Below are 22098 nucleotides of genomic sequence, written 5' to 3'. Positions count from 1 at the left end.
TCCGTCCCTCTGTCGCAGCTGGGCTTAGGTCAGCGGCGTCTCCACAGCCGTCTGGTCTGACTTTTTGTTTGTCGTGTTGTCATGCGTGTGTGTCTGCCATCATGATGGTAGCTTTTAAAAACACATTAAAGACAGAAGCAGAAATTAGAAAATTAAAATAAAAAGGTAGGGTATGAATTAAATAAAAGTGTGTGTATCAAAGTGATATAATAGGACATATCTTCTAAAAAAATGTAAATACATTAAGACAGTAATAGACTAGTGTAATGCTAGTGTGTTAACAGTGTTTGTGTTAGTACGTGCAGGTCTGTGGTTCTACCCAGTGTTTACATGTATTTAACGGTTTTTGGTGTCAGCGTTAAAATGGCATGTCAGACATAAATCCCGTGAGTGGCCAATATTGATTCACTGCAGGGAGGGAAAGGGAAAATGCTCAAACCTCAAAGATGCACAGTCCTGTGAGGGCTGTTAAAGCGTCAGACATGAGGGACGCGGAAAGTAAATCTGGGGGTCCCAGTCCTATCTGGCTCGGATCGTGGCAGATTCTTCACCCTCGCAGTCAGTCAGTGTCATAGATTAGGTTTCACGGGCCATTAGTGGGAACCTTCATCTCTCCCACTTACCATAAATCCTTCTAGCGCTCCTCAGGGCAGCACAGTAGATTAATGTCAACCATGTCGGCCTCTGCATCACTGTGAAACTCCAGTATTGAATGAAAACTACAAAATGATGACAGGCTCCTTCCTGGCTTCGACTCAACACTGAGATCCGCTGCTCCTGGAGCAGGTGGTAAATTCAGGAATCAGACGGCGGTTATGAGAGCGAGGAAAGATTTAATAGATGTTATTGCATCTCGGTGGTTTATATTTGTGTCGGTCCAGTGGAAGATTTTCCACTGCTGTCATTTTCAATCATATTCCCATGTTGGTGCAAGATTTGAGTAGAAATGTAATCCCACTGTTTTTACAGCAAAATTGTTCATCCCCCACGTTTTAATCTGCTACATTGTCAAAAGCTTTTGTGTTGTATAATAGAGCCTGTTATTATAGCAGTTCACTAAAGAGAGTACTTATGTTGTAAGTTTGTGCTTTTTGCAAATTATTAGCAGTTTTGGAACTTAGTAAATTTACCAAATATTTTCCCAACACACTGTCCTAACAGGACATTTTTTGTTCTTATATTCAAATATTAATTCTTGACATTACTGATGAAATACATTTTTTTACTTCGCTGTTGTTTGGGTTTTTTGTGTTTCATTGTTCAACGTTGTGACGTTGCTGACTAAGAGAATTAAATCACAGTTATATAATAACTTAAGCGAATTTAAATGTAAGAGAGGTCAGGCACTGATCTTGGATCTGCTTACACACTATTTCATACTTTCAGTATTAACATACAAAGTTATGAAACCATTTCTTCCTAATATTTGCAGGTGGTGGCTTATTTGTCAGTGGTGGTGTAAAAGTGTTAGCGAGCACTGAGTCTACTGTTGTCCTTCATCATTTGTGGACAGGAATAGAGTGGCTTCCATGTCTCCGCATCACCATGTTTTGATTCAACTCATTTTCATTTGTGCATTTGTGAAGTGTTGATGTGGAAACGTTGCAGAGTCTGATGACGTGAATCAGAGTGTTGATGTGAGTGTGGCTGTGTCGTGGTGGCTGGGGTGTCAATGCTGTTTGCTGGTCTCCTGCAGCGTGGTGCCTACGGAATGAGGGGGTGAGCTCTGTCCTTTTAGGGGCGTCCAACACCGACCAGTTGATGGAAAACATAGGAGCAATACAGGTGAGCCCCCAAAACGAGTGTGTTTGTGTTTGTTGCTCAGTGGTGTAATGTGGTGGAAATGAGACCTGACCTCTTTCATCAGGCCTGTATCCGTGCCTTACAGTCCGTAGCAGCAGCCTCCTCTCCAGGGTACAGCTCAGCCTCTTGGGCAGTTTGCTTCTGCACGCTCGGGTGCTTTACTGTACCGAGTTAATAAGGTCAGCAGAGTATCAGCTGCCCAGGGGACTGGAGACGAGCGGACGGCCACTTCTTCCTCCTCGCCTTATAAGATGCTTTCCTTTAATGGGGGGTTTCTGACCGGTGGGGCTTTATGTCCTCTGCTCACATTATGTCTGGCCTACAATGAAGAGCATCCCAGCTCCTTTCTGCATGATGTGTGGCCACTGTCCCCTCTCCCTTTGTATATGTGATATTTTAGTTTCAAAATGCTATGTTCTTATTTCCCAAGGGCTACACAATTTTCATGTTAAAGAACATGTCACTAATGGAGCCTGACATAGATACACAATCCCTCAACTCAACAGAAAATATATGGCTATGGATATTTTTTTAAATAGATTTAAAGTCCAAAATTTAGGAAGAGAACATCTATAACAAATTATCCTTCATGTTTTCTGTTTATCTATTCTAAAAAAAATTCTTGGTTTTTCTCTGAAGGAAAAATACAGTAGAAGTAGAAACTATAAATATCATTATAAAATATATAAATAACTAGCAGATTTTTATGGTGTCATTTAATTTACTTGGTGCTTTTTCTGCAGTATTTCTCATATAAACTGTATTTTTACCAGCATTAGCTGTACTTGTGTCAGATTTTGAAGCCGGGGCTTCTTTTTGGTGACATAGAATTTTACATTTTATGAAAGAAAAAAGAAAAGAAAAAAAAACATGAAAGACAAACTCAAGGTTGAGTTCATTTGAAAAACATGAAATAAAACTCACTTCTTTTACACTTAATATCCCCAGAACTGTTTAGTTGTTGTTTGTTTGTCAATCAATAAAATAGATTTTTAGACTGGTTACCACAGCGAATGAGAACAAGGAAAAACGCTCGTCTTTGTTTGGTGCCTTTTAGATTTGGTAATGTGCATCCTCAAAAACTCATTTAAAGGACTGTTAAACGATGCCTGACTACATTCACATTCCTTTGTCTGTCCCGTCACAGGTTCTTCCAAAGTTATCATCGTCCATCACACACGAGGTGGACAGTATCCTGGGGAACAAGCCGTACAGTAAAAAGGACTACCGCTCCTAACGCGGCGCTCGGCAGCAACGCCCCACCTTTGCCTGATCCTCTGTTTGCTTGAGCTTTTACTGAGTGAGACCCTGCCGCATGAGTCTGGCCACACCACGGCCACCCAGGGCACCTCATTTAGAGTTACAGGGATAAGATAAGAAAAGAAAAAGTGGGGGGGGGGGTGCAGTCACCTGCATGGGATAGAAGGATTGTCAGAATGATTTAATGGAAAAGACGTTAGGGATACGCTCTCATGTCTAAATCTGTTATACATCCAATTCAGCTGAACGCATTTTGAAATCTGTAGACAAAAATATATTTCTGAAGAAAAAAAAAAAAAAAGCACACGCTTGCTTGGCAGCCAGATTAATTTTTTTTCTGAAATTGAATGCAACTAAACGGAAGATTAAGGTCATACTGTAGGGATATACAAGAACTACTTTGTTGCACATGTATCATAGCCATGCAAACATTCTGTTTACAAACGTGTGTACTGTACTGAGTCCTTCAAGGTTTCTCTGAGCTGTTTGTGTTGTCGCCGTCATCCGTGTATCAGCCTTCCCATGGGCTTTAACAATCAGCACTTTAGTATTGTCAGTATAGATGTTAGAGAGTAGTGTTAAGGAAGGCAGAGGATGGGTTTGACTTCTCTCACAGCCATTGCACTATAGCATCAAATTGCCTCCTGATAGTTTACTCCTCTCATCCTTCCTGTCTTCAGTGGCGGTATGTTTGTCCAGCTGGATGCTCCAACACTCAGTGAGGATGAGGAGTGGGTGGTTCCCACCCTCTTTTTGAGACCAACCCTCATCCATGTTGAACCATGAATTGTCTGACAACAAATCCGGAGCTGATGTAACTTGTCTGACTCTGAAGAGATTAGCTATTTGTTTATCCTAACAGTAGGAGCTATAGTCGTGTTAAATCAGTCGCAGAGTCGTATTTCACTGTGTTAGCCAACCTGACGATTAACGTTCATATCTTGGCTACGTATCTCATGGAAACCTCTCCTTGATCAAGTTTTGTTCAAGTGTTTTGCCTTATTTACAGTTGCACCGGACTGTGTTGTGGGCTGCTGGCTTCGCCGAGCAGCTGGACGGCAGCCCCCTTTTGGCCGATTGGTCTTGTGTTCCTGGGATAAACATGAACGCTGACTGGTGGAGGTGGGATTTGTGGCGAGGAAGAGGCAGTGTGTGTCCAATTAATCAGTGAGTGGCGGCAGCTCAGGGAGCAGAGCAGATGGATTTAATTGTGTGTTGGTGTGCACATGGTCAGGAGGTTGTGTTTGTCTTTCTTTCATGTGTGGACACTGGAGAGGACCAGTGGCATTTATGTGTGGCTAGAGCCAAAGATCTTCATCTCTGACAACACGGTCTCACTCACTTCTTGCAAGATTATGGAACTTGACGCATGTGCTGTCAAGCTTGTTATCTACTTATGGTATGGACTTTACTCCAAATATATGGATACTTGACAATGCTGTTATACTAGTTACAAATATGTCCTTCATATACAGAATGCATAGAACAACGACTTGCTTTAGGATCGGTAAGGTTTGTTGCAGGCGACATACGACCTGAGATATTTTAGGAGTATTACAAGATTTGACGCGGCCCTATATCCTTCTTTCTCCTCTGGGTGCTCTTACTGTGATTAAAGCACAAGTGGATAGCATGTGATACATCCTCAAAGCATGGACCCATCTCACCGAGCCTCCAGCACCCATGAGGCAAGTAAGGTGATGCTATTCTGCTTATTAAAACATGTAGATAAGAAATCTTTACTAACAGCTGATAACCTATTGATTCTTAGCAGAAAGAAAAAAACAAGCTCAAAATAATAAAACTGTCACATTAGTGCGAGTGTAATTTGAATGAGATCCGTGGCTTCTCAGCGGAGTGGAGGGGATAATCAAAGAGAACTTTACTGTGAGGGATTTGTGCAGATGATGTTTACGACCCGCTTCGTTACTTCGTTAAGTGATTTTTAATAACGGCAAAACAATTTAGTGTCTGCTATTCCTGTTTGTGTTTGAGTGTGTGTGTGCGTGTGTGTGTGTGTGTGTGTGTGTGTGTGTGTTTGTGTGTGTTTGTGTGGGAAGAGGGATAACTGAAGTAATCCCTGGCTTTAGCCTGTTGTACAAAGTGATCCCTTTATATGTTTGATTTGCTGTGCCTGAGTGACTAAAACTGGCGCGAGCCGACATTATTTCATCAGAAGCAAATAAAAAACAAAGAACATTATGTTAATTTAGTCTGTGGAGTGTCTGTCTCAATAGTGTCATGTTTTAGGAGTGGGGAGGAAGTAGAAGACTTAGGGGGAAAGTGTTTTTCCCAAAGGTTACAAACATGAGACTGATAATACATGTCTGCTAAATTCAAAGCTAATATTCCCGCCATTAGTCTGCAAACATAGCTTAGAGGGTGGAAACATGGTCACCTGTTGTCTGTGTTTAAAACATTTCCTAACTCCAGACAATCATTTCTGCAGTTAGCATCATTAACTTCTGTCTGTTGTCATGCCATTGCTCACAATCTAAGCAGGAGTTGACTAGTTATCATTGTGTAAGCTAACAACTCAGAACACGCTGCAGCAGTTTGTGATGATGTGAGCAGCAACACTTTTGTTGTGTCGGGATTTATAAATTTAGTGGCTGGAATAAAATCCTCCACAGCACAGAACCTCAAACACAGCAATGTTGAAAACCTTGTGCTAAGCTATGATAGCTGACAGCTAGTGTTAACTTTATGTTTGGAGCACAAATAACAGTGATATCACTCGGTACCCAATCCTCGGCAAGAATGCACAACTGTTTCCAAAAATTTTGTCTTTTCAAAGGTATCGCTGTGCATTTCTTTTGACCATCAGTGTTATTTCACACCGTGCTTACCTGACAAACATTTTGTGTCGTTAAAAGGTTTCTGCACATTGTAGAAATAACTTTTAATGTTTTGAGGCTGAAGTGTAAGTAGTGCACTCACTTGCTTCAGAGAAAGTCCTGCTCTGTGTCGTCCTGGATCAATAATATTTGCTAATATTTTATCGAGTAATTGAGAAGTGACACCAGAGCCACAGATGAAGATAGCTTATTTTACAGAAGGCTCTAGGTTCTACAGAGAATATATTTTTATGTTTTAGCCTTCAGTGAAGTAGAGAACATAAAAAGGTTTTTTTTTTCCATCATGCTGCATTTTTCAGTATTGTCTCAATTTTAAGACAAAAAGAAGCATTTTTTTGTGTTGTGTGTGCTGTATGAGGAACGATGTGAATGAGCTGGTGGACTCTTCACTTGGAATCGGACGTAGTGACAACCTGGTATCTCCTCTACATAGTTTGTCCTCTGTATATATTCCTGGTTGTGATCACCTCTGCCTTTTTCTTTTTTAATTTTCTTTTGCAGGCATTGCTATCTGCACTGTGCTTGAATATGAATTTAGACCGGATGTACAGCTTTGATCATCAATGAAAATGATAAAATAAGAATGGTAAAAATCTAACCTTGGTGTTTGTCTTTATTGAAGTTTGTGTTTACTGGACTGGAGATTTGAATGAGTTCCAGTGGAATCCAAGGAAAACAAAAGATACATTTTTTAAAAATGCGATATATTCAATTGCATACAACTGAGTTAAATATAAATATGAATCCATCTATGCACAAATATTTGAAACATTTTCTTTGACGGAGGTGCAAATCAAAATATGCTGTACATTCTTTAGTTAACTGTAAAATTCCAGCTGTCCATGAAAAGCATATTTTGTTACAAAAAAGTAATGTGCCATTCTGAGCATAAACATACTCTTTGTGGCGTTGTAGTAAAGCACCATAGGGTTAGATTATTACTTCATATTGTATAGACTGAAAAACAACTTCATAGTACTGACAGGTAATGAAATAGGGATTCAAAAAGTGTTCCTTTAAAAACTGGAGCATAATTTATTTACAGTACCTACAAAAGATATTTTAAAAACATGATGTAACAAAAAAATCCCAAGTGTAGACGACACCACCACAATCTCCTACCAGTCTGTTTGTGTAGTTTTTGTGTTCGACATTACTCTTTGACCTCAGGAATATCACCGTGTAGCAGAGAGGTTATGATGAACGAAACACAAAAAAAGAAGTGTCATCCAGCTCAGGTCCAGACATGAAACTGCACCTCTCATCAGAGAGTCTATTTCCATGCAGGTCCTGTAGCATCTTGTCGCAAACGTTCATGTCTTTAAAACAGATCAGATGCATCTCGGTTAAAATGGGAGTCCTCCAGCTTGATGGTGGAGCTATAAAGAGTTGTCGTGATGCGATTCTCTATCAAGGGTAAGACTTGGAGGTCTACCTGCAGAGGCAAAAAAAAGCTGTTAGTTGTTCTCAGCAGACACACAACATTCTTATCTGATCAGAACAGAGATGACACAGAGGAGAAAGTGCAACCTCTGCAGCTACCACCAAACCGCAGACGGTAGGCGAGTGGACTGCTGTCAGCACTTCATCTAGTTATTTACTCGTATTTCACCGAGTCAGCTGAAATGTCACGTCCCATCTGACTCAGGAGGTTGGGAAAACTCTACACCTGATGAGTGGATTTAATGATGAAGAAAGATAACCGTAGGGACAGAAGGGATGGCTGTTGGTCGGTCTGTGTTACTGTACCTTCTTGACAGGTCAGGCCGATCCAGCTGGGCAGGCAGCTGCAGCGGCCGTTACGCCGGTCGCATTGGGCCCCGTTCTCACACTCACAGGCCTCTAAACAGTCTGGTCCGTACCGATTGGCTCTGCAGTCTGAGAATACAGACACAGAACGTTTAAGGAGAAGAAAAGTCACGTGAGGAAATGCCTTTTCTGTCCTATCTGCGCTGTCCATACGAAGCTGCTGCCAGCAGGGCATTAGCCTAGCCTAGCCTGGCTTGAAGACAGACAGTGGATCTAATGGTAGAAAATAATCATCTGCCTGTCAGCAGTTTCACCATCATCTGATGGTACTGATAGAATAAAGACATAAGTACGGTATGAAACATCTCTGCTGGAAACCCAAGTTCCCACTTCCTAATGTCAAAATATGAATGATTAGTCACAGCACTCCGGTGCAATTAAATGTTTTTTTTTTACTATCTTGCCTTCGTGTTTGAGATTGTTTCCAGTATCTTGTATTGAAGTAATTTGTCATATGACTTTCAGATCTTAAAATATGTTTTTATAAATATTTTTGAAACATTCTCGAACGAAGTACATTTTTTATCTCTTCAAATTAATTGATCAACATAAAGCTGCAAAGTCCGTTCATGTAAAATCATTTGAAACTCATTAACGTACGATTAGTTTCAAAGACATTTGGGTTTAATTTAACACTGTCACCTTTAAGTTTCTATTTTCTTTAGAAGGTCTTCCTTCAGAACAATTAAAAAATCAAAATACCTGCAGCAGAAGGAGCAGCAGTAAACCTCCTCATCTCTGAGAGCTCAAGGGGAGCGGCGCAGCTTGTTTCATTAATGGTGTGCTTGTAAAACGTCTGTGCCTCGTTCCTAAAAAGGATTACCTATATCACATCTGGGTCCAGTCTTCCCTGAGGGACAGATGCACCTTCCCGTCACAGGATCACACGGTGCGTCCTCACAGTCGCACACCTCAGCACAGCTGAGGCCGTAGGAACCCTGTTCACACACTGGAAGAACATTTTTAAAAAGGATGGGTGGGTGATCTGGTTAAAGTGTGGGGAATTCGCTGCAGTGACCTGACTGACCTTTGTGGCAGCGGGACCCGTGGAATCCCGGAGGACAGACGCATTGGCCCGATGCAGGGTGGCAGGAGGCGCCGTTTACACAGTCACACTGCAGCTGGCAGAGGAGGCCATGGAGTCCAGGAGGACAAACTGAGGAGGAGAGGAAGCACAGGATGGATGGATATTCATGGTTCCATGGTGTAATGGTTAGTACTCTGGACTCTGAATCCAGCAATCTGGGTTCAGCTCTCAGTGGAGCCTAATTATTGTGAATTTCCCACTTTAGGATCAATAAAGTACATCTATGTATCTAAATAGTCTGATAGACAATGACTGAACCTGACATCATTATTAATCTGGTGCCCCTTTAAAGGGGACCAACTTTTACCATTTGAAGCATAAGCTACCAAAACAACTAATTTCTGTTCAACTGACTCTACATTGTTAAATATTGATCCATCTATATTATATTCATCTACTTGTTTTCTACATTATATCTAATAAAATATGCTGATACATTTTTGTACTTAACATATTTCCATAAAAGTTCTGGTCACATTTTAACAGTCCATGGTGGCCTCCCCTGCTGCTGTGCTCCCGTTAGACACACACACTTCTGTCAGTGCTGCATTGGCCACTGACGGACCAGAAACCTGCTCCTGTGGCATCAAGTCACCCCCCCACCCCCCACACCACCGCTACACTCCTGCCATTACTACTGCCACTGTTCTTTCTCTTCCCTCTATCCTCCCTCCCTCCCTCTCTCCTCTCCTACTCAATGGTGTCCCGACCAGCTCCCAAAGGAGCCCTATGCCACAGAGGAATGCGAAACGTCACCAGTCCTCAGCCATGGAAGCATAATTCGTTATTAGTTACAGTTAACTTTTTTTTGTTGTTTGCTGACAATAGAAAACATGAACATCTCTCATCTGTTTGTGTGTGTTTGCTCGGTACTCACCATGTTCACAGAGATGTCCATAGTAGCCTGGACCACACTGACACATCCCCATCACTCGGTCACACGTGCTGTTATTATGGCAGTCACACTTCAGCTGGCAGCCGGCGCCAAACGTGCCTGCAGGACATTCTGAAACGGACACACCGCAAGTCAAACAAACACCCCGGCTTCTATGTGTGCATCCAAGATAATACAGCAGTTCATGTATGGGAAAGAGTTCAAATGGCTGTTCAAATGAGTTTTGAGCTAACAGGCAGGAGGCCTAGAGGAAGACCAAAGAGGAGGTTTATGGATGTAGTGAAAGAGGACATGAAGGTAGTTGGTGTGAGAGAAGAGGAAGCAGAAGACAGGGTTAGATGGAGGCGACTGATTCGTTTTGGAGACCCTGAAGGGAAAAGCCGAAAGGAGTAGAACAAACAGAAGATGTAAGGGGAAGAGTCATGTCTCACAAACAAAACCATCCTGCATTAGAATACTGCACGTGTCACTGTGAGTGTTGCCAACCTTTATCGCAGTGTGCGCCGGTCCAGCCAAGGCCACAGGTGCAGTTGCCAGTTGCCGGGTCACAAACGCCGCCGTTACTGCAGTTACAGCGTTGTGCACACTCCTCCCCAAACCAGCCTGGAGGGCAGCCTGGTGGCAGAAAACACTCAATTAAAGTAAACAAGACAACAAAAATCTGGTATTATTAAATATTGTTACTTGGGATCCTTTTAGGGGGAACATTTTACTGCTCATCATCTCCGCACAGCAGGAAAAACTACTACTAATCGTCTGCCAAACACAATCCATCACAAACAACACAGAGTCTAGTCTATGAAATGAGCTCAAGTCTCTGTGGAGATCTGATATTAAGGAAAAAACGCCGTTGAAGAAGTCACAGGAAACAGAGGTCTAAGTGGTTATAAAAAACCCACTTACACAATACTACATCTACACTTTGTAGAAAAATCACCAACAGAAAGAATATGAACAAAGATATAATCCATCCCACCCTGGTCTGACTTGTCTTCACCACTCTTTTTATTCACCACTCTTTTTATTCCTTTTTATTCCAGATGATTTTGTTCCACTTGTTCCTGTTGTTTGAAAATCTGCAGTAAAAATCTGGAAACCCAGTCACACTAAACTGGTGATTTGTAAATCAAAAACTTCCAACATATTTATATTTGTGTGTAAAGTAGAAAAAAAAATCTCACGGTGTCCACAGTCCTCTCCGCGACGTCCTGGGACGCACCGACAGCGACCGCTGACCGGGTCGTTCTGTGCTCCGTCTCCACACCGCACCGCCTCAGCACAGTCGACTCCGTAGCGCCCAGCCCGACACGCTGCACCCAATCCAGAAAACACCAGATGACACAACATCCCATAATCACACATCATTTATTTCTTCATTCACCATCGCAGCTTCAGATGGACTCACTGATGTTGCAGCGTGCTCCTATGAATCCCGCTGGACATTCACAAGCACCAGTGGAGGGAGCGCACTTCCCTCCATTTTCACACTGACACTTCCTCTCGCAGTCTGGTCCGTAACGCCCCTCCTGACAAACTGAACACCGAGTCACGTTTAGGAGCTTCTACGGAATTTTATATGCAAGAATGAGAAGTTTGATGGGTGGAGTAGTTGCTTTACGTACCTTGGTCACATCTGGGCCCATGGAAACCTGGGGCGCAGTAACATGATCCAGTCACATGGTGGCAGAGTTGATTTGTCTTGGAACACTGGCAGACCTGGTTACAGTTCTGTCCAAACGTACCAGGAAGACAAGCTGGCACAGAGACGGAGAGGGTTCAGGTACAGGTTATTATAATCCAAGTGAGGCTCTTAAAACTAACAAAGTTTATTTAACTCCCAGAAGCAGAGTGTAATCATCTGGCAGGACTCACTCTGCTCACAGCCATTCCCGGTCAACCCTGGAGGACAGCCACATTCTCCAGAGACGTGGTGGCAGGATGTTCCCCGAGGACAGGTGCAGCGCTGCATGCAGTCTTTTCCATACATGTCTGGCAAACATACTATAAAAAAAAAAAGACAGAAAGTATCAGCATTGTGATTTAGAAATAAATGTAGTTCTGCTCATTCCATTTTTATCCCCATCATGTCAGGGAACCCCTTCCTGTAACAGAACACTGGTGTGTTTAATTTTTATTTGTGACTTTCGTTGTTTCGTATAAGAAAATGTTGTTTCATGCAAATGTATGACGACCCTGACAAGTAGAAGTCTGATAAAATATACGTATATGATGAAGACAATCGTCCAGCCTCAGAACATTTTACAGTCCTGTGATGCTCATGTAGAATAAAGAGAAGAAGCTTTACCAGAATTACAGCTTGGTGAGATCAAGCAAGTAAACATCAAGAGCATTAATTCATCGAGCAGTGACCAAAGTTTAAAAATCATTTCAGGATGTTGTTTATTCGAATAATAACACAAACTCTGTGTGTTCGTACCTTTGTCACAGAGTTTTCCTCTCCACCCTGCTGGACACTGACACTCTCCGGTCACGTGGTGACACGTTGCCCCGTGGGCACACTGACATCTTTCCTCACACTTGGCACCAAACAGGCCTGGAGCACATGCTGAGTAGAAAAAGGTGCAAATGAGAGGTTATAATTAACAAAACTACACAAAATCTCCAGTCTAATGGTTTCCTCCGTGTTAAAGCCCCCCCCCCAAACCCCGGGGGGCTCACCTTTCTGACAGCGCTCTCCGATCCAGCCGGTGCTGCAGCTGCACCGTCCTGACTGCCTGTCACACTGGCCTCCGTTCTCACACTTACACTGCTGCTGGCAGTCTGCCCCGAACCGGCCGGCGACACATTCTAAACCAACAGCGAGACGCACAACAAACGCATCATCATGAGAACTGCACACAACACGCAAAACCTGCCACGTCATATTTCTACTGAGGCCTGCAACATGTTTTCGTTTTTTTTTTCCCCCCAAATGATTTATATTTGGACGCAGCATGGAGTTGGTTAATTTAGAAGCGGGAAGGCATTCCAGCAGCAGGATTAGAGGTTCCCTGAGCAGGAACAGGGATAGGGAGGTTGTAACAGGCAGGATCGTGTGTGAAGTGGAGCTCGGGGGGAGAGCAGGATGGAAAGTCATCACCAGGTCGATGGGTTTTTACCAGGAAGGCTTGTATGTGGTGAAGGACCAAGATGCCAGCAAATAACCAGACTGTCAGCATAAAAACAAATGACTGAGGTACAGAATTTAAGTCAGGCTGATGTTTTCCCCCAAACGTGGTGAACGAACCACAGACCAGCAGTTTCTCTGTTAACATGAGATCAGGTGACGTTTATCCTCCTGCCGTTCTGTACAGACTAACCAACACCGTGGCTTTAGCGTTAGCGAGCTGATCCAAGGTCTATGTGAAAATAAATGATCAGGTTCATCTGTTCTCTGAATCCTTTCTGCTCTGTTCAGTTCAGGTATGGGGGGGGGGTTCATTCTGGTCAGCTAATAACAGGTTTTGAGAATTATAATGTGAATGCTTGGAGAAAAGAAAGATAAATACAATGATTGGCTAGAAACTTCATTTATCATTTCCAACTTTGATTTGGCCACAAATCATAAACCCTTGTTATGAAGCTAGAAGAAGCCATGGACAAAGTTCTGTGTGTAGAATATAAAAATAGCAGCAGTCACTGTGATTAAAGGGAAGTTCTGGCATCTTAAGCGCCGGGTCTTTCCTTTCCACTGTTCACTTTGGTAATAATGACCCTACTGGAAATCTGACAGCTGTGCTGAGTCTGACAAGGAAACACAAACCATCAGTCAGACGTCCACAGAGGTTTCAAACAAACGCTCAGGTTGGCCCAACGTCTTTGGAAGGTTTGTTCTAAACATCCATCAGTTGAAGTTCTGACTGGTTTCACACAGCTTCTTGTTACGAAAAATTATTATCATCACATTTACTCCCAAATAAGAATATGTACATAATATAAAGAACCTATAAAATGTTGTCATGTTTGTTGAATGTGTTATAAATGTCAAGTCGTAATGTTGTCATAACGGTGACATCCTTGTGAACGATCCTGCAGGCGGTTTTGTGAGACTCTTCTGAGTCCTACCCAGTTCACAAGCTGTGCCCATCCATCCACTTGCACATCTACATTTTCCGTTGGTCTTGTTGCAGGTGGCTCCATTCTGACACAAGCAGCGCTGTCCACACTCCGCCCCGTAGAACCCTGCAGAACATTCTGGAAAAACACAAAACCATCCATTGACGCCTCATTTACCTGTCCAATAGATGGTTGCTTTGCTTTGTGCTACATTCACTCACCTTCGGAGCAGTTGGGTCCCGTCCAGCCCGGCAGGCAAACACACCGTCCACTGGCCGGGTGGCAGATGCCATCGTTATGGCAACTACAGGTTTGGTTACATCCTTCCCCATAGGAACCAGCTGGGCATGCTGCCAGGAGGTGGAAAACAATATCATTACCTCCACATGAACTTTGCTGATCAAAAGAATAAATTCCAGGGTCTGGTAACTGATACAGGTCCTAGCATGGGGAACATCAGGTCAGGGCTTTCTCATGTGTGACTGGGATGGATTTTACCAAATAACTCTGACACCAAGTGTATTTTTGATTCCACAGCCCATCAACAATGCAAAAAAATATTCTTGGTTCTTTAATGCTAACAAACAAACATTTTTCCTGCCCCTCTGACTCCACCAGCACTGATGCACCGTTCACTCACTCAGGTTGCAGAAAGAACCGATCCAGCCGGCCGAACAGGCGCAAACTCCGCTGGCGTGATCACAGCTCCCGCCGTTGAGGCACAAACACTTCTCTTGACAGTCGAGCCCATAGAAACCCTGAGGACATGCTGCAGCACAAACACACAAACATCGAGCTTATTAACATGTCTGATTAGTGAGTTTGGCCTCGTGATCACGGTTCTTCACATACGTTTCTCACAGAAGGTCCCAGTCCATCCCGCCTGACAGGTACAAGCTCCACTCACATGGTCACACATCGCCTTGTTGTCACACTGACACCGATAGCGACAACCCAGGCCAAACATACCTGCAGGGCACTCTGATATCACAAGCACACAAAAACACCAAACTTAGATTTGCAGGCTAGTGACATTTAGCTTCCAATAGCGTTGAGTATGTAATGTCAGACTGTATTAAGGCTGTGTGTAAAATGACATAGTTGCACAGTAAAACTATCAGTTCTTTAATATTATTGTTCATTCATTTTTCTGCCGCTGTATCCGCTGCAGCGGGTCACGGCGAGCTGGAGCCTATCCCAGCTGGCATAGGGCGTGAGGCGGGGGACACTCCGGACACGACGCCAGTGCGCCGCAGAGCCACACACAAAGACAGACAACCACGCACACACACACTCACTCCTACGGACAATTTGGGACCGGCCAATTAACCTGAGGAGCATGCTTTTGGAAGCAGGAGGAAGCCGGAGACTATTGTGCTGAGTTTAATTTGAAGTCATTACTTTAGTGCCATCTGGTGGTCGTTTAGTGAGTGACACTATGCAGAGAGATGAAACAGCTATTGTTTTCATTAGATACAACAAACAAAACAAATGTCAACAATTTGTACTCAAATTATTAAAAATGTCTCTTCATTCAAGACTAAATCCTTTGTTATTAAAATGACTTCAAGCAAAGTCTTCTGGATATTTAGTTTCTTTCACAGTTTTTGAAAAACACTTTCTAGTAGGTGACAAGGTGTAGAAAACAGATCCTGCAGATTGTAGCATGGTTTTGAGATGCTGTCACACACACACACACACACACACACACACACACGCACACGCACACACATCCCTACATACTCTGATGACATTGCGCTCCAGTGTAACCAGCTTCACAGTTGCACTGGCCCGTCACAGCGTCACAGCTGCCGTCGCCGTTCCTGCAGTCACATGTTTCTGCACAGTCTGCCCCCCAGTGTCCTGAATCACAGGCTGTCAGAAGACAAACACGTGATTCTCTTCAGTTCCTGACAAATGTTTGGTTCCATCTGCACTGATCACAGTTTTCCATCACATTTACCTTTCCTGCAGTTGTTGCCAGTCCAGCCAGGAGCGCAGGTACACCGCCCACTCACCGCATCACAGCGAGCGTTGTTCTCGCATACACACTTCATTTGACACCCTTGGCCGAAACGTCCGCTCGGGCACGCTGCACAAGGAACAGAAGGACAGCTCAACCATCGTGATCCATCTACCGTAACCAACAACACCACCGCTTTGGTGGTGCTGTATGGTTCAGACGTCAAGTTAGGCTGTTCGTAATGGAATCCCATTTGTTCTTCCCAGTGAAAACCCATCTGAGGAGGCTTTCAGGGCAGCAGATGGATTCCAGTTGTAACCTCAGAGTACAGCTCTCTTCTCTCTCGCCTGACTTCTTGTTCAAACGGCACCAAAGTGCAATCTCTATGTTTTCCGCAGAACTGCCATACTCCTTAGTTGTTTGACAGTTTAATGGCTGTTGCCATGGAAATGAAAAATGCACACGGATCAAACTCACCGTTTTGACACACTTTTCCCATGAGCCCTGGAGGACAGATGCACGAGCCGTTGTGTTTGTCACACACTCCTCCGTTCACACAAACTGGACACGTTTCTGCACAGCCTAGACCCCAGAAACCCTCCGAACACACTGTGGAGAAGGTAATCACTCCTTAATTAGCATGTAACATTAGCATGTATCATTAGCATGTATCATTAGCATGTATCATTAACATGTAACATGAGCATGTAACATTTGCATGTATCATTAGCATGTATTATTAGCATTTACATTGACACGTACCATTACCATTTATTATTAGCATTAACAATAACATGTACCATTAGCATGTATCATTAGCATGTATCATTAGCATGTATCATTAACATGTAACATGAGCATGTAACATTAGCATGTATCATTAGCATGTATTATTAGCATTAACATTGACATGTACCATTACCATTTATTATTAGCATTAACAATAACATGTACCATTAGCATGTATCATTAGCATGTATTATTAGCATTAACATTAGCATGTATCATTAGCATGTATTATTAGCATTAACATTAGCATGTATCATTAGCATGTATTATTAGCATTAACATTAGCATGTATCATTAGCTTGTGTTATCAGCATTAACATTAGCATGTAACATTAGCATGTATCATTAGCATGTATTATTAGCATTAACATTAGCATGTAACATTAGCATGTAACATTAGCATGTATCATTAGCATGTACTATTAGCATGTATCGTTAGCATGTATCATAATCAACACCCAAGTATCACCAACTGAACTAAATCTAGGTGTGAGAAAACATTTTAGTTGTATTCTTACAAAATACTTTTAGTCAAAATAAAAAAGAAACAGGAAGTACTTTTAGTTCAGACTTTTATCAAGGGCAACAAACAAGAGGTGTTTTGTCATATTTTAGATGCAAAAATACAAACTTTTGCCCTTTTGTTTAAACAGAAAACCTCTTTTACAACAAAAACTAAAGTGAACAATAAACAACAACAATGAAAATGAAAATGACAGAACTAAATGACCTCCGGGTTTCACTCACAGTTTTCACAGTATTGTCCTGACGTCCCTGCTGGACACTTGCATCGGCCCGTCACCCGGTCACATGGGGCACTGGTGCAGTTACAGGGATGTATGCAGCCGGGTCCGAACCTCCCCTCGGGGCAGTCTGACACCGGTCACACGGGGAGATTTTTATCACCGTACGGCACAAAAGATGAGGACAATAAAGGACGATAAAACCATTTGTGGAAACACTTACCCTGATCACAGTTTTCCCCGTGACGCCCGGCGGGGCATTTTCGTTGGCACTCTCCGGTCACATGATCACATGACACTCCTGGCGGACAGGAGCACTTCTTCTCACAGCCGGCGCCGTACGTACCTGGGTCGCATTCTAGTGACAGAACAGGACAACGATGGCATCGCCTTTTATTCAGTGGGGATCTACTTCCACTTGTACTCCAGAGTTGATTAGTTTAGAAACCCTTTACAGATTTGACCTTTTCTAAATCACACAATGTCACATTCTGCAGCTTCCAGCCCGATTTTAGCATTTGTGGACATATATACACTTTTCCTTCTCTTTTCATTAACCTCTATGTCTACATGACAGACATAGAGGTGCTGTTTTGTGTCTAGTTATGCATGTATGTCTTCACATAAAGCTCATCTTTTCACAATGCACACGTATCACAGAGAACTGAAGCTACCGTGAACATCATTGTGACACCTCACCTTCCTTGCAGGTGTTGCCTTTGTAACCAGGTTTGCAGACGCAGGTGCCGTGGCGGCGGTGACACTCCAGAGTGTGCTGCTGAAGGCATCGACACTCCTCAGAGCAGCCGGCGCCGTAGGTCCACTTCGGACACGCTGAGGGAAAGAGGACAGGAAGAAGACGCACGGATGACGTTTGTCATCAGAATAATGCAGAGGATGGAATGCGATCCACGGTTCTCGATTTGAGAGTCTCAGACTGTGACCAGAGACGACAAGGGAACTCACGAAGGTGGCAGAAGCGTCCGTAGAGTCCAGGATCACACAGACAGGCGCCGTAGGTCCGGTGGCAGCGCCCGTTGTTGGCACAGTTACACTTCTTATTGCACTGCTTCCCGTAGAAACCCTTAGGACATCCTGCATATAGGAAATGGTCAGATTGGTGGGAAGGACATGCCTCCAAAGAAAACAAAGGAGCACACACATTAAGACGACAGCTCACCATCTTGGCACAAGTCCCCACTGACTCCAGGAGGACATCGGCAGCTTCCAGTGATAGGATCGCAGCTGGCACCGTTTTTACACTTACAAGGGAAGGAGCAGTTCTTACCAAAGTACCCCTCGGAGCAGGCTGCATGATCGAAAAATAACGGGTTAATCACGACTCAAATGTCAGGGGTGTCCGCATGACTTAACCCCGCAGTGATGGTATACACATGTGCAAGTGTTTGTGCATCAGGACTCTCACTCTGGTTGCAGACGACGCCTATCCACCCCTCAGGGCAGTCGCAGCCAGTTTTCCACGGATTACATTTTCCTCCGTTGGAACAGTCTTCACACGTCAAGCTGCAGTCGTTTCCAAAAGTGTCATCCAAACACACTGAGAACAGAGAACCGAACGAGACTCATTCTTTAACACACATCAGTAAGTCATCAGCATTCGTCCATCCATCCGTTCATTCATTCATTCATCCATTCATTCATTCACTTTGCATTCATCTTTTACTTGGCCAGTGTTCTGTGACTTTTCACAATTGAATGCTGATTTTCTCAGTGGTTCTAAAGAAGAGAATTTTTAACTTCAAGTGCAGAGCGACTTTAGGTTTGTTGTTCTGCAGCTCCTGCTTTTTAAGTGAACCTTAAGTGAGTCACATTAAATGCTCAACTTTTGTTGTTGTCAAACTAATCCATCCAGTGTGGGTGACACAAAACAGGACGTTTGACCTTCTACTGTGGGCTCGGTCTAGCTGCCAGGACACATGAGCCTCAGCATTCCTGCCAGGAAGCTGCGGTGCTACAGTAAGTTTGGACAGTCTGGGAGCATGAAGAACAATAATTAACCCCCAGCATGTGGTCTATTCCTGCCTGCAGTAAATGAATCTGTCAGACAGCTTTGCCTCCTAGGAGTCACAGCGCAGTAATCAGATACAGGTCGGCTGATGATAATGAGCGGTTGACGGTTTGGGACGGACTCACCAAATTTCTCTACCAGGTTGCTTTCAGCTCTCAGCTCCCCTTCATCATCTTCGTAGTCGTCGTAGCGCTCCAGGGGTTGGCCGTAGTCCTGCACCAAGATGAGCTGCGGGCGAATCAGAGGCAGCTCACTGGCGCCTCCGCTGGACAGAAGCTCCAAAGCATCGTCCAGAGCTGGAGGGCGGAAGGGAGAAAGTCAGCACAGGTAGGATGAATGATACACACTGTTTATCACTGTGTTTGGGGTTTTCACAAAGCTTTAAAAAATTATGATTTTTTTCCTCATAACAATTTTCAAGTTGATATTTTTTTTAAATTAAAAGGAAACTAGATTTATTGTAAAATATCAGGCACGAGTGCTAGAGGAAACACTAGGATGGCTGCATCTACAGATCTTTGTCCTTCTGTGACTTTTTCCACACAAAAAATAAAGAACATTCAAAAGCTTTTTGTGTAGTGATGGAAAAGAAGTGTCCACCACAGGTTTACATCATAGCCAGTTGGATCTGATAGTAATCAATAGCAAATGGTGTTGAAAGGGTATTCAGTGGTGTTGTTATTGCTAAAAGAAAAGACATTTTGACGTATAAAAGATGGAAAAGTTTACAATAAAATCAATGATAAATAATTTAATGCAGCAGCTGAAGCATCAGGAGACTTATTATAACTGTTCCTACTTGCTCACTGTCACACTGTCCTGCTTTATATCCATACGTAATGTTAGTATTAACATGTGCTTTTCATATGTTGATCTTACTGTATTATTATAACACTAAACTTCTATATCTGAGCGCTACTACACTATCTCAGACTGTAACACCAATGTTCCATTAACCTGGTTTTGCACATCTACAGTCTGATCACCTCTCTGAAGGACAGCGGTGTGGATCCTTCGTGCCTGCTCCCTTTCACTTGACTGATAATACTCACGGATGCAGGATTGTCGGTCCTCGTCCAAACGGAATCCCCGGCGACAGAAACACTGAAAGGACCCGGCGCTGTTCTGACAGGTGTGATCACACTCCCCATTAGCTGCCAGACACTCATCCACATCTAAGCAACACAGATTCAAGCAGGATGACATCAAGAAGACGGGTTTAGAACAGCCAGTCATCTTTGGCGGTACTTGCTGTTTGTGTTGTTGTGTACAGAGTCAACGTGGAGCCGTGCGATCTCACTGATGAGTCTCATCAGAGTGTGAGCGCCTTGGACGTACCATCACAGCTACAACCGTCTGAGTTGAGCCTGTATCCAGCCGAGCAGTAGCATTCATATCCTCCGGGGTAGTTGGTGCAGTCCTGTTCGCAGCAGGAGCTCTGCTCTCCACACTCATCCACGTCTGCCAAACACAACACGCAGCAGACAAACTTTATGAAGTGCGGTACATAGCTGCCCTGCCCACTGACACATAAATGTTTTATGAGATAATGTAAGTCGTAAAGGTTTTACGGCCGTTTAAGGGCAAAGTTACAAGTAGTTTGAGAAGGAAACATTTAAATCCATTAATATCACTCAGTTGAAAAGTTTCCTTTTGAATGTCGGCTCATATCAGTAAAATGTTCACCTCTATTTTCTACAGCCAAACCCTCTAGAGAAAGCTGTCAGAGTGTGTTAAGATATAGATTAGAGTCCCACAGATCCTGAAAATGTCTTTTGGAGTTGTTAAGAAATGTAAAATCTCCATCACAGGTGATGTAATTCTACAATTCCAAACGTGGTCTGTGTTGCCACCTGATGGAAGGCCAGAGTCCTTCCATCTCCTGCCAGCTGGGAAGCATTACACTCGATCTCAACGCCAATCCCTAAAGATAGTAGGATCTACAGGACGCTGCTCCAAGAAGGTCATTCAGGCAGATACTTGTGGTTAAAGACCAGGACATAAGATGTTGAGCCTTACAGACAGGGTGAGGAGCTCAGACATTTAAATGAGCTCATAGCCACTGCTCCTTTTAAGTCAGAAGGAGACATCTGAGGTAGTTCGGGAATCCGATTAGGATATGTCCAGGGTGACTCCCTTTGGAGGATTTCTCACCATTTCCAACTGGGACTAAGCTCAGAGAGAGACCAAGGTCTTTCTGGAGGGATTATTTACTGTATGTCATTTGGCTTGGAAACCTCAGGTTCCCTCACAACTACCCAGAGGCTGCTGCTGGGAATAGGGACACCTGGAATGCACTGCTTATCCTGTTTCCATCAAATTGAGATGGCCATTTGTAAGTCAGCGCAAGTGCATCACTGTCTCTCACCAACACAGGTTTTCAGGTCATCGTCCAGTCTGTAGCCTTGGTTACAGGAGCAAACAGGTCCGCTGGTGGAATGCTGGCAGTGGTGCGAACAGCCGCCGTTGTTGTTCTCACAGCTGTTCACAATCTCCATCTCAATCTCTGGGAGAGGTTCACAGGTGAAAAGTGTGTGTTCAACGAATGCCATGAAGTTAGTTGTCTATGAATATTATAACAGGTGTGAGACGTGAAACTGACTGTAACACTGCTTTCCATCTGAGCCCAGCTCGTAGGCGGAGTCACACACACAGGCGTACGAGCCCGGCGTGTTGTGGCAGCCATGAGCGCAGTTGGCCTCGACTGTCTGACACTCATCGATATCTGGGACAGAAATAAGTGAACAAAACACAGAATGAATGAAGAAATCCACATTGTTCCCTCCACCAGTGTCACAGATGTAAA

At 43.5% G+C, this 22098-nt stretch overlaps 2 protein-coding genes across 6 annotated transcripts in view; one reads left to right on the top strand and one right to left on the bottom strand.

Moving 5' to 3' along the window:
- The window catches only part of kcnab2a (potassium voltage-gated channel subfamily A regulatory beta subunit 2a), an 88064-nt gene extending 83797 nt beyond the window's left edge, over positions 1-4267 (top strand). For 2 of the 4 annotated variants that reach the window (XM_068314437.1, XM_068314435.1), the window contains 2 exons: positions 1697-1785; positions 2951-3085. In XM_068314437.1, the coding sequence (XP_068170538.1) occupies positions 1697-1785; positions 2951-3040 (179 nt within the window). In that variant the 3' untranslated portion in view covers positions 3041-3085. Of the gene's footprint in view, positions 1-1696; positions 1786-2950 lie in introns of all 4 variants that reach the window. The other 2 variants (XM_068314433.1, XM_068314436.1) reach the window with 2 other exon arrangements.
- Positions 4268-7217: 2950 nt separating this feature from the next.
- The window catches only part of megf6b (multiple EGF-like-domains 6b), a 53609-nt gene continuing 38728 nt past the window's right edge, over positions 7218-22098 (bottom strand). For both annotated transcript variants that reach the window (XM_068314431.1, XM_068314432.1), the window contains 30 exons: positions 21895-22017; positions 21661-21798; positions 20631-20753; positions 20345-20467; positions 19418-19588; positions 18690-18821; positions 18444-18572; positions 18230-18358; positions 17963-18097; positions 17487-17621; positions 17268-17393; positions 16209-16340; positions 15732-15860; positions 15512-15643; positions 14621-14749; positions 14409-14537; positions 13990-14118; positions 13778-13906; positions 12392-12520; positions 12150-12278; positions 11585-11713; positions 11335-11466; positions 11118-11246; positions 10894-11022; positions 10199-10327; positions 9695-9823; positions 8758-8886; positions 8554-8679; positions 7671-7799; positions 7218-7356 (listed from right to left, as the gene is read on the bottom strand). In XM_068314431.1, coding sequence (XP_068170532.1) covers positions 7301-7356; positions 7671-7799; positions 8554-8679; positions 8758-8886; positions 9695-9823; positions 10199-10327; positions 10894-11022; positions 11118-11246; positions 11335-11466; positions 11585-11713; positions 12150-12278; positions 12392-12520; positions 13778-13906; positions 13990-14118; positions 14409-14537; positions 14621-14749; positions 15512-15643; positions 15732-15860; positions 16209-16340; positions 17268-17393; positions 17487-17621; positions 17963-18097; positions 18230-18358; positions 18444-18572; positions 18690-18821; positions 19418-19588; positions 20345-20467; positions 20631-20753; positions 21661-21798; positions 21895-22017 — 3848 coding nt within the window. In that variant the 3' untranslated portion in view covers positions 7218-7300. The remainder of the gene's footprint in view (positions 7357-7670; positions 7800-8553; positions 8680-8757; positions 8887-9694; positions 9824-10198; positions 10328-10893; positions 11023-11117; positions 11247-11334; positions 11467-11584; positions 11714-12149; positions 12279-12391; positions 12521-13777; positions 13907-13989; positions 14119-14408; positions 14538-14620; positions 14750-15511; positions 15644-15731; positions 15861-16208; positions 16341-17267; positions 17394-17486; positions 17622-17962; positions 18098-18229; positions 18359-18443; positions 18573-18689; positions 18822-19417; positions 19589-20344; positions 20468-20630; positions 20754-21660; positions 21799-21894; positions 22018-22098) is intronic.

The sequence above is a fragment of the Antennarius striatus genome, chromosome 5 (assembly GCF_040054535.1).
Source record: "Antennarius striatus isolate MH-2024 chromosome 5, ASM4005453v1, whole genome shotgun sequence".
Classification (NCBI taxonomy): Eukaryota; Metazoa; Chordata; class Actinopteri; order Lophiiformes; family Antennariidae; genus Antennarius; species Antennarius striatus.
The sequence above is the reverse complement of the archived record's forward strand: the minus strand, read 5'-3'. Positions and strand labels throughout refer to the sequence as shown.